This window comes from Xenopus laevis, chromosome 4S, assembly GCF_017654675.1.
Source record: "Xenopus laevis strain J_2021 chromosome 4S, Xenopus_laevis_v10.1, whole genome shotgun sequence".
In the NCBI taxonomy this organism is placed as follows: Eukaryota; Metazoa; Chordata; class Amphibia; order Anura; family Pipidae; genus Xenopus; species Xenopus laevis.
The window spans coordinates 3,790,696-3,803,130 of record NC_054378.1 but is presented as its reverse complement, the minus strand read 5'-3'; the positions used below and the strand labels follow the sequence as shown (position 1 = coordinate 3,803,130).

At 42.7% G+C, this 12,435-nt stretch overlaps 1 protein-coding gene across 2 annotated transcripts in view; it reads right to left on the bottom strand.

The window, feature by feature from the left end:
• Positions 1–1,615: 1,615 nt before the first annotated feature.
• The window catches only part of cracr2b.S (calcium release activated channel regulator 2B S homeolog), a 25,870-nt gene continuing 15,050 nt past the window's right edge, over positions 1,616–12,435 (bottom strand). For both annotated transcript variants that reach the window (XM_018260090.2, XM_018260089.2), the window contains exons 8-10: positions 6,099–6,286; positions 3,385–3,456; positions 1,616–2,115 (exon numbers count right to left, since the gene is read on the bottom strand). In XM_018260090.2, coding sequence (XP_018115579.1) covers positions 1,959–2,115; positions 3,385–3,456; positions 6,099–6,286 — 417 coding nt within the window. In that variant the 3' untranslated portion in view covers positions 1,616–1,958. The remainder of the gene's footprint in view (positions 2,116–3,384; positions 3,457–6,098; positions 6,287–12,435) is intronic.

The window sequence follows — 12,435 nt, the reverse complement described above, 5'->3', positions numbered from 1 at the left end:
CTGATTCATTTTGGAGGGAAAAAATTTCCCATGACAGTATCCCTTTAACAACTTTTCAGATGGTCTTCTTCTTTTTTAAAATATTTTTTTAAATTACTTGCCTTCCTCTTCTGCATCTCTCCAGCTTTAGGGCCCTTACTCATGAGCGTTTTTAGCTGCGCTCCCCTGCGTTGCGGTTTTATGCGTTCAGCCGCAGGAGTAGACGCTCTGAATTCATTTCAATGGGCCTTTACTCACACAGACGAATTTAAGCGCCAAACTCAGGTTGGGACGCAGCATGTTGCATTTTTCCTGCATCCGGAGCTTACATGCGTCTTTGTGAGTACAGCCCCAATGAAAAGAATTCAGCGCGTCTACTCCTGCGGCTGAACGCATGAAACCGGAACGCAGGGGAGCGCAGCTTCAAACGCCCATGAGTAAGGGCTCTTACAACTTCAGGCCCTCTCTAATTCACCTCCCAGTCTCTCATTTAAACTCATGCCTGGCTAGTCCCAAATTCGATTCAAATTTGAAAAAAATTCAAAAATTCGATTATCGAAATTTATCATGTACTGTCTCTTTAAAAATTCTACTTCGACCATTCGCCATCTAAAACCTGACAAATTGCTGTTTTAGCCTATGGGGGACCTCCTAGAACCCACTTGGAGTCCATTGGTGGACATTGAAAAATAACCGTTTTTTGGGGAAAAACTTTGAATCGAATTCGATCGAATGCACTATTCCTTCGATTCGTATTGGGCCGAATATGGACCCTATTCGACTGGAAAAAAAACTTCGAGTTAATTTCAGTTGATCTTTTTGAATTCAAATTTCGACGTTTTTTCAATTTGAAATTCGACCCTTGATTAATGTGCCCCTAAATGACTGCAAAAAAATTAAAAATATCATGCGCCTGATCCCAACAAGGATATAATTAATCCTTACCGCTGACACAACAAGCCTATTAGGATTAATTATTGATTATTATTATTATTATTATTATTAATAATTATTAATGATTATTTAGTTTACTGAAGGAAGGGAGATCCCTTATCCGGAAAACAAACATTCTAAATACCTGTATAATCCCTTTTTACATCCAGAATAGAGGAAATCAAAACCCAAAGTCCAAATTGTCTCTATTCACAACAGTTGCATTTTATTATAAATACAGACTCGGTGTTGCATAAAGTCCTTTCAGATTGTACAACTCACTGGCTCTTTTTAATCTCTCAGTTCTTCTGTTGTAGTTTTGCTCTAAATACATTGTCACAGTCATGCGCACCCATATAGCCACACACACACACACTAGGGGGGTTATTTACTAAGCTCCGAATACCCGAAATTACCCGAAATCCGAAAAATTCTGTGTTATAATAGGCTTTTTAAAAAAAAACACGAATTTTTTCAGAATTTATTAAACCCCGAGGGTTTAATAAATTTAGCGCGAATATAAAAACACGGCATCTAAAACCTGTCGATGTTGCCTAAAAGTCAAAGGAAACAGTCCCATTGATTCTCGGTTGTGTCGGGGGTTTCGGGCAATTTCACAATGTTTTCAGAGCTTTCGGGTGAAAACTCCGAAAAATTCCGAGATTTCGGGGGAAAATTCACGAATAAAATCGTGAAAATCTTTCCCGCAAATGTCATTTTCGGGAAAATGTAATAATAAATAACCGTTAAAAACCCGAGCGGGTTAGATCGGAGTTTGTAGCAGCCGATATCGAGATAAATGCGGACTTTGATAAATAACCCATTAAATATAGTCAATACTCGAGTACAGACAGAACCTATATACATATTAATATATACATACACGGTGTGACTTTGCTTCTGGACTACATTTCCCAGCATCCCCTGTGTATGTTGGAAGCTGTAGTCGAGCAGTAGGCGACACACACAGCTTGATGCTCCCGGATATAAAAATAAGGTAAAATATACTATAAATCTTTATATACAGAGTGAGAGGTTGGGCCCCATCAGTGACATGAATGACAAGACAGAAGTAATGAGTAATAAGAGCAGCAGCAGCAGCAGCCTGGAAGGGGTACGGGATCACTAAGGGATTGCTTTGATGGATTTAACTTCATGGCTTCAAACATGTCCTTTTCATCCCGTAACTTCTTGTTAATGTCCCTGTAAAAGAGAAAAAGAAAGGTCATTTATTATTTGTGGCTATTTAGCTTTTTATTCAGCGGCTCTCCAGTTTGCAATATCACCAATCGGGTTGCTAAGCTCTAAATTCCCCTAGCAACCACGCACCGATTTGAATAGGAGACTGCAATATGAATAGGAGAGGTCTGAACTTACAGAGCATTTGTTTTTTTAGATGGGGTCAGTGAACCCCATTCGAAAGCTGGAAACAGTCAGAATAAAAAGGCAAATAATTAAAACACTATAAATAAACAATGAAGACCAATTGAAAAGTTGCTTAGAATTGGCCATTCTATAATATAACTAAAAGTTAACTTAAATGTAGGGATGCACCGAATCCAGGATTCGGTTCGGGATTCGGCCTTTTTCAACAGGGTTCGGATTCGGCCGAATCCTTCTACCCGGCCGAACCAAATCCGAATCCTAATTTTCTTATGCAAATTACGGGCGGGAGGGAAATCGTTTGACTTTTTGTCACAAAACAAGTAAAAAATGTTTTCTCCTTTCGGTATTCGGCCACATCCTTTGCGGAGGATTCAGGGGTTCGGCCGAATCCAAAATAGTGGATTCGGTGCATCCCTACTTAAATGTGAACCACCCCTTTAATGAGCGATGTCAATATATCTTGGTAGAATAGGTCAATTAAAGGATAAGTAAACCTTTAAAATGAGTGAATGTAAAATTGACGAGGGGGCTATTCTAAGCACTTTTGTCATTTACATTCATTATTCATTTTGTTTTTATTCCAAGAAATTAAAGGATACATGTGCTGTTAATATGAATGAATTGTGTTACAACAGCGCCACCTGCTGGTCAGTTTCCCACCAGTCTGACCAGCAAGTAGTCAAGGAAGTTGTCAGGAGAAAGAAAGAGGCTGATGTTCTTCTGCTTAGGAATAAAATTAAAAACCTTTCTCACATCTTTCCTAAACAGAAGAACATCAGAGCAGGGAGAGAGGAGCAAACTGAGCATGCTCAAGCCCTAGCCCTGGAGGTTTAATCTGAAAACAGGAAGTCTGATACAGAAGCCCATGAGTACACAATTCGGGGAAAAAAATAAGAAAAAGACGTACGATTCGGGTTTTCTCTCAATTTTTTTCTATTTTTTACCCAAACCGATTAAATCAAACTTTTTTCAAATAGTAAATAAAGTTAAATTGTGGGTTCTAGTTTGGGTGGACTTTTTTTATTTAAAAAATCAGAAAAATGAGGATTTTGATATTAAAGTGACCCCCTTACACTTGCTATTTACCTGAGGAGTTCAAGTTGTCGCAGGAGGCTCTGTTTCTCTTTCTGCATATTCCTGGAGACTTTAAATACATCCCTGCAGGTGACAAGAAAGTAAGTCTGACCTCTATCACAAGGGCTCTCTTCTAGTGATGAGCAGCTTGAAAAGCTTTTGACCCAGACCGACCCTAACCCAACCCAAGACTTATCCGACAAACCACTCCACACTGATTTATATACCCACACTAAACCTGTCCATCTCTGATGTCACAATCATGAGTATGTAAGTAAATGCTGACCAGGGAGTGACGTGACTATAAAATAAAATGACTAGTCAAAGGGATACTGTCATCGGAAAACATGTTTTTTTCAAAACACATCAGTTAATAGTGCTGCTCCAGCAGAATTCTGCACTGAAATCCATTTCTCAAAAGAGCAAACAGATTTTTTTATATTCAATTTTGAAATCTGACATGGGGCTAGACATATTGTCAATTTCCCAGCTACCCCAAGTCATGTGACTTGTGCCTGCACTTTAGGAGAGAAATGCTTTCTGGCAGGCTGCTGTTTTTCCTTCTCAATGTAACTGAATGTGTCTCAGTGGGACCTGGATTTTACTATTGAGTGCTGTTCTTAGATCTACCAGGCAGCTGTTATCTTGTGTTAGGGAGCTGCTATCTGGTTACCTTCGCATTGTTCTTTTGTTTGGCTGCTGGGGGGAAGGGGTGATATGACTCCAACTTGCAGTACAGCAGTGCAGAATTTCAGTGCAGATTTCAGTGCAGAATTCTGTTGGATCAGCACTATTAATTCAATTTTTTTCCCATGACAGTATCCCTTTAGTTTGCCCTACATAATTTAGGAGCAGCTATTAAAATACAGTAGTGCACTGCAGAATTGCTTTGTAAATTAGCCTTTTAGTGCCTGTTACATATACTCTATCTGACCACAAAAATAATAACAAAGAGGATGTTGTGTGCACTCATAACAATAACACTATAGGTGTAATATCTTTAACGGCACAGCTACAATCCCAAACAGCCTACAGGGGGCGCCCCTTCCTCAAGTAAGAGGCAAAAAATCAACGCACAGAAACCATTAACAATGACCATTAAATAGTGTATATACGCATATAATTGAAATCACTCCAGTCCAACCAGTTGATACATATAACTGACTGGCAACCATATGCTATATACTATATGCAATGCATAATACATTATCTAATAGCCAAAACAGTCGCAACAACAGAATGTAGGGAGCGGGACTGTTTATATACGGCTCATTATCACCAATTAAATTAAGTCATATAATTGTAGAACACACGGAGCTGTACTTTCCTCTGATGACTATATATTGCTGCCTGTATTCGGCAGATTATTAGATGCACAGTTCTCTTTATTGCTTGTTCCATATCTCTCCTTCGCTTGAGATCTGCATGCGTTTATTGTGGCTGCTCAAGCACTAGTAAAATAAACATTTATGTCTCTGGGATGGGATCAACCCTCTATAGATTACCAGCTGTCCTATATAATCTTATCGACTGGCTGTTTATTGCACCTTCACTGATAAGCTACAGAAATCATTGGAGGGCTTCCAGCAATATTCATAGACACTATAAGACTTAGACATATTTAAACCTTGGTCACAAGACTTTATTTTTTGTATTTGGATGTAGCCGAGGGATCGAGGAGACGGACTCAAAGAATTATTTCAAATTCTTCTGCAAACATGCTACGCAAAGAGCCGGGCGTGGGCATTTTTTTCTGTCTGCGGAGTCACTGGGGGTCATTTATAAAGTTCGCGCAGCGCATATTTTTCGCAAATGGTTGTATTGCGCATGTTTTTTGCTGAGCGCTAATATATTGCACTGCTCTGCCCGTCTTTTCCGGTTTTTGCGAATTCGCAGTGTGAATACACTTTCGCAAATGGCGCGCAAATGAGACAGGAGTTTGCGCGAGCGCACCCAATGTGCGAGGTTGTTGTGCGCGAAAATAGCGTTGACAGTAACTTAAATTCGCCGTTTGCAAAACTGTTTTGCGAATATTTTATCCGCCACCAAAGTTGTGGCGTAATTGAGTCGCAGAGTGTGCGCATAAAGATTCGCAATTTGCGAATTGTGACATATTTATAAAGCCCCTTTAGACATTCGCATTGTGAATAAAAAAATCGCAATTCTGTGTGCTCCCTCTTATTCAGCTTTATAAATATAACCATGCGCAGGGCAAATATATTCACTTTGCGAACCAATCTGCCCTGCGCCAAGTTTATAAATGACCCCCACTGTGTTTATATAGCGTTTCTGTTATTGCCGCCATCACAATGACAAATTATTCAACTGACAAACACACCGGGTGCCAAAAGGCAACACTTTATAATCACATCAGTGTGGATCTCAATTTCATTTCCAATACAAGAAAAGAAAAAAAAACATTTTTATTTACTTTTATTTCATCGTATATCCAAGGCTAACTGGCAAGCATATTCCCACCGCAGACGCTAGTACGTTTTTTGGCAGCCAACCCTTTTCCCACGCACTGATGTTATGTGATTGCACATTAAACCCAGGGTGACATCTTTGTTATACGCACAGTTTTATGTAACAACAGTGGTCAATTGGACAAGGATATCTAAACTAGCACTAACAAAGGGTGAGGGTTTATTGCATAGGTAAAAAAAAATGTGGTATCTGGGTTGATATATCTGTTATTGCCCCTTTCTTCCTCCCCATAATTTTACCTTTTCTTGCCTTCCTCTACCTCTTGCTCCTGTCTTCTCAGTCTCTCCAGATTTCCATGGGATCTCTCTAGTTCGCTCTTGGTTTTCTCCAGTTGCTCCATCAGGTCGCCATTTAGTTGCCTTAGTTGGTCATTTTGAACTCGCGTCTGCAGCTGTTCACTGTTCAACGACCGCAACTGATGTTCGAGCTGTGGCAAAAGCACATTATACATATTAGCCGAAATGTTAGCAAAACGGTACACTGATTTTATTACTTCAATGGCCCTTGGACAACAAGGAGATATTCTACAGTGGAGAGGTTGTAGCTCATGGATGGTCTCTTAGTTCACCCCACTTCGTTATATTTAAATTTGGTTCCAAAAGTCTGCAGCGGAATGGACTGTATTATCTTCTTCCACAGTTTGACTGGCATGTCAGAGAATCTTAGTGTGAACCCAGGCTCGGCAGTGATCCCCAACCTGTGGCTCGTGAGCAACATGATGCTAACTAAGCCTGTGGCCTCAAATTATTTCTGGCTAGGAGGCAAGTGTTGGTTGCATAAGGTGTACTGCCAACCAGAGCCTCCTGTACTCTGACAGTTCATATAGGGGCTTCCAGTAGCCAATCAATACTTAGTGCCCTCAGTAAATGTTAGCATGCTTCTGTTGCTCCCCAATTTTTTTTTTACATTAGAATGTGGCTCATGGGTAAAACAGGTTGGCATCCATGCTCTAGTGCAGTGATCCCCAACCAGTAGCTCATGAGCAACATGTTCCTCTCCAACCCCTTGGATGTTGCTCCCAGTGGTCTCAAAGCCGGTGCTTATTTTTGAATTCCAGGCTTGGAAGGAAGTTTTAATTGCATAAAAACTAAGCATAGTGTCAAGTAGAGCCCCTTGTAGGCTGCCAGTCAACATAGGGGCTACCAAATAGCCAATCACAGCCCTTATTTGTCACCCCAAGGGACTTTTTCATGCTTGTGTTGCTCCCCAACTATTTTTACATTTGAATGTGGCTCATGAGTTAAAAAGGTTGGGGACCCCTGCTCTAGTGTGATCCTCTGAGTACATACAACACAGGAACAACAGCAGAAAATTAAACATTTTGGGAAGAAATGCCCCTTCCTTTGTCAATAGGGTTACCCCTCTGAAATAGTGAGTTTTCTGCACAAGCCAATTTGTGGCTTTAATGAATGGCTTAATGGCTTTGAATAATTCAAGTGAGTGTCATTCATAAGTTCTTGTTAGTCATTGAGTTTTATGGTTGATGCCTGGCCAGACAGGAGCACCATTAACACCAACAGATAAGGTACATATGTGATATACAGGCCCGGACTGGCAATCTGAGGGGCTGCCGTAAGTTGCCACAGAAAATTACTATTTATTGGGCTGGTGAGAGGCTGTTTGGACTCTGTATACCTAAAATGCCAGGGCCTATTTTGCTTCTAAGTCCAGGCCCGGGTGATAATGTGCCTATAAGACATCTAGTGGGCCCCCCTGCTATTCTCCCAGTTCACAAGGCCCTCTGGCTTTCACTCCCATGATCTGCACAGTCTTTCACACCCCAACCATTGCTGTGCCCAATACATGTGCCTTGTCTTCCTACCCCCAGTTCCGCCTCTGGTTCCTATGTTCTCTTCTTTATTTCCACCATAGGACACAGTCACTGCTGGGAGGTTGGACCCTAGATATTAGGTTCTCTGGTGAACACTCGGAGGTCCAGTCTTTCATTTACTATCTTCACACGAAAGCACTGGTTAAAACCTCATCATTTGCAAACCTCCTGTGCATCACAGACAGAGGCAGCTGAATAAACGGAATTCTGGACCACAATGTCCATACAGTCATCTTTACCTTTAAAAATGGAAAACCCAGCAAGCAGTGATCTCTGTTCTGACCAGAATGTCTCTCCCTTACAGACAGGACCGCCATCAGAAATCACAGGGCCCCATACAACAACATTTCCTGGGCCCCCTGGGCTGCGCCCACTGCAAGCTCCACCTACATGTCCGCCTTCCTCACCCCACAGGTCCGCCCCCCACCATACAGTAAAAAAACAAAAAATATATTGGTGGCTAAGGTTCCGACATGTTAATAAAAAATAAAAAGATATTGGTGGTCAGGGCCCCCCATAAAAAAGCATTTCTGGCCAGGGCCCCCCCATAAAAAAATATTGGTGGTTAGGACCCCACATGAGAAAAAAATTGGTGGCCAGGGCCCTACCCCCACACATTATAAGAAAATTGGTGGCCAGGGCCCCTTAAACGTCCATGCCTTCCCGAAGTCAGCAGCTCTCATAAAGATGGGGGTCCCGGCTAGTCAAGTAAGTGTGCCGTGGCCGGGGCCCCCCTTACCCTCAAGGCCCCCTACAACTCTCCCCCTTGTCCCCCCCTGATGGCTGCCCTGCTTACAGATGCTTATTTACAGTAAAATATTAACAGTGTGGAATGAGTAGCTGGATCACCTGTTCTACTATTGCACAATGACTTGTGTGTCCATTCCAGCACCAGGAATTCCAAGCTACTGATAGAAAGGAGACATCCACAGGGCGGTTACTACGGTTAAACAAACTGTCTCGGAAGTTGACTGAGGATACTGTGCGTAATATCTCACCAAGTGAATTTACTGTAACCAGGGCCGACATTAGAAATCGCGGGGCCCCATACAACATTTTTGGGGGCCCCGCCTATCTGGTCCCTAAGCCCCCCAAAAACTGGGGAACCATAGAATATTTTTAAAACAAACAATGGCGCCAAGGCCCCCCTTACAAGTGGGGCCCCATAGAATATTTTTTAAAAAAAAACCTTGGTGGCAGGGGCCTAAAGAGTATTAAAATGATACATTGGTGGCCAGGGGATTAATAAAAAAAACCCCACACACACACTGGTGTTCAGTTGAATTGAACGCGTGGCTTCAGGACTTCAATTTCGGTTGTTTACGTGAATCGTGTGTTTTCTCTAATTCAGGACTTAAATTTTGGCTGTTTTCGTGACTTTGGTTCTTTTTGCCGCTTCAGGACTTTAATTTCGGCTGTTTTCGTGGCTTTGGGTGTTTTCCCCGATTCCGGACTTAAATTTCAGCTGTTTTCGTGACTTTGGGACTCAAATTTCAGCTGTTTTCGTGACTTTGGGACTCAAATTTCAGCTGTTTTCGTGACTTTGGGTGTTTTTGCTGCTTTGGGACTTAATTTTGGCTGTTTTTGTGACTTTGGGTTAGAGTCCTGCGCGGATCCATTTTTCGGGACCCGTACCATACCCGTACCCGCAACCTGCAATCCGTAACCCGCATTCTTACCCGCTACCCAACCCGCAACCCATCTGCTGACCATCAAGAATCAGGAAGTGCTGTCATTGTAAACCAGAAGTGACGTCATCGGAAGTAGACGTGCCCAGAAAAAAGGAGTAAATATTGCTATTGAGAAGACACGTGACCTGCAAACCCGCAGAACCGCCGACCCGCGCCTTTACCCGCACTTCTATCCGCAACCCGCAGGTTTCTGCGGGTAACCCCCAGGTACCCGACCCGCTGCAGGACTATACTTTGGGGTCTTTCTGCTGCTTCAGGACTTCAATTTTGGTTGTTTTCGTGACTTCGGGTGTTTTCGCCGCTTCGGGACTTCAGCTGTTCGGCAGTTCAGAACTTCGGAAGGGCGGCATGGCTTCAGTGCTATCAAGGGGGGCCCGGCTCTTTCAAAAAGTACAGCACTGCCGGGCCCCCCATCAGGCCTGGTACACTTGTACCCTCTGTGCCCCCCTGATGGCAGCATGAGTAAAGTGTTAGTGTAACTTGGGCCCTCTTGGTATCCTATGGAGAATGTAGGAGTTTCGTACATACAGATACTTATACTATGGTCCGTGGGTGTATACCAGAGAGATGGATCGGGAGATTTTGCTGAGATCACTATCGCAGATAGTTTATCTACAGTTGAACATGCTAATCCTAGCAATGACATATTATAGGAGATGCTAAAGATATGTACAAAGTTCAAGCCGGGATACAGGAAAGATTTACTGAGCTGATTCCAGTGTCCTGATCCTTGTAAGGTGTGTCCTTATCACGGGCTCTGACACCTGCTGTTTAGCGAAGGTTCAGCTCACGAAAGACGGTTTTACACTTACATCCCAATAGGTGCTCCCAAATTCACGTCCTCTGGCATCAGATCACCACGGAGGCAATGATCCAATGCAGGATTTGCCAAGCCTGTTTCCAGGATTTATAATATTATTGTTTTGCCCTAAAATGGCATATGGCGCACTATTACCTCTTCACTCCATAATGACTGGGCCATGGGCTGCTTGTAGTCAATGATCTACATCTACGTTCTTAGATCTACCAGGCAGCTGTTATCTTGTGTTAGGGAGCTGCTTTCTGGTTACCTTCCCAATGTTCTGTTGTTGGGCTGCTGGGGGGGGGGGTGAAATCACTCCAACTTGCAGAACAGCAGTAAAGAGTGACTGAAGTTTATCAGAGCACAAGTCACATGACTGGGGGCAGCTGGGAAACTGACAATATGTCTATTAACTGATGTGTTTTTAAAAAAAAAAAAAAAATCCCATGACAGTATCCCTTTAAGTCATTTCTGGGACTATAGTGTTCATATAATGTTTGCAAAATCATTCAAATCCTCTGCACCTACTGAAGCAGCCTACAGAAGGAACCCTGGAACACAACCAGCTTGAAGGTAGTTGTAGCTCCACAGAATCCCCTGCACCAATATGATTCAGAACAGGGTTGGACTGATACTAGGGTTGCCACCCGGCTGGTATTTTACCGGCCTAGCCGGTAAAATACCTGCCAAAGCCGGGGCCGGTATTACAAATTTACTGGCAATGTAGCTGCCGGTAAATTTGTAATACAATTAAAAAGAGCCCTCGGCCTGCCTCCAATCCCCTTGAACTTACCTTTTCTTTGTGGTTCGTTTAGTGTCCGTGGCGCGGCCCCGGCCCCTTTGATGTCACACCCCACCCCCTTTGACGTCACGCCCCGCCCATTTGCGTCCCCGCCCCCCCACCAGCCGGTAAAGAAATTTTAAAAAGGTGGCAACCCTAACTGATACACTGGCACCAAGAGCAACTATAGGAAGTTCCACTACTTTATACAATTACATGGTCAAGATGCTTGTGTCACCAGCTTCACGGTCTTCACTCTGTACTGTGGCTTGAATTCAGTGTTTGTGCTTCATCCGACAAACTGTCTGTGGCCCGTAGACCCAAAAAGAACAATCTTGCTTTCATCAGTCCCCAAAATATTGAGCAATTTCTCTTTAGGCTGGTCAATGTGCTTGTTGGCAAATTGTAAGCTCTTCAGCCCGTCTTTTTTTTCACCAATGGGACTTTGCTGGGGGCTTCTTGCCGATAGTTTGGCTTCACTTCTAATTGTAACAGTATCAAAGGTAACTTTACGCCTTCTTTCATCTTCCTGGAGCTGATCATTGGCTGAGTCTTTGCCATTTTGGCGATATTTTTATCCATTCAAGGTCGTTTTGTGTTTTCTTCCACATGTTTCAGGTTTTGGTTGCCATTTGAAAGCATCTGAGATCATTTTAGCTGAGCAGCCTCTCATTTTCTGCACTTCTTTATAGGGTTTCCCCTCTCCCATCAACTTTTTAATCAAAGTATTCTGTTCTTCTGAACATTGTCTGGAACGAGCCATTTTACTCCGATTTCACTATAACCACATGCACAACTTTTGCTCCTTCCTTCCTTAAATAAGGGCCGTAATTGGCACCTGTTTTTTCATAGAATGAATGACTTGACTAACTGAACTCCGCAATTATTTGGAAAAAGCTATTATTATTTCAATTAATGATTCAACGACACAGAATCAGCTGGATTCATGTCTTAACTGTTGGCTCTGTTGGTTTTCTATTACTCTACTACACATACTAGTTCATTAATTAATTATGTAGAAATATAATTTCTACCTAAAGCGATGGATCAGGTTAGTAATGTCGGACTGCTATTATTCTGAACTCAGCCGTATAAAGACATGCCTGATGCCCTTCTATCAATATGCTACACCTAATATGAAGTTAGGTGAAAGCTGAAGGATCAGGACCGCCATCAGAAATCGCAGGGCCCCATATGACAAAATTTCCTGGGCCCCCTGGGCTGCACCCACCGCAAGCCCCACCTACAGGTCCGCCTCCCACCGCACAGTAAAAAAACAAAAAAAATATTGGTGGCTAGGGTTCCCACGTGTTAATAAAAAATAAAAAGATATTGGTGGTCAGGGCCCCCCATAAAAACATTTGTGGCCAGGGCCCCCCATTAAAAAATATTGGTGGCTAGGACCCCACATGAGAAAAGAAAAATTGGTGGCCAGGGCCCCCCCCCACATTATGAGAAAATTGGTGGCCAG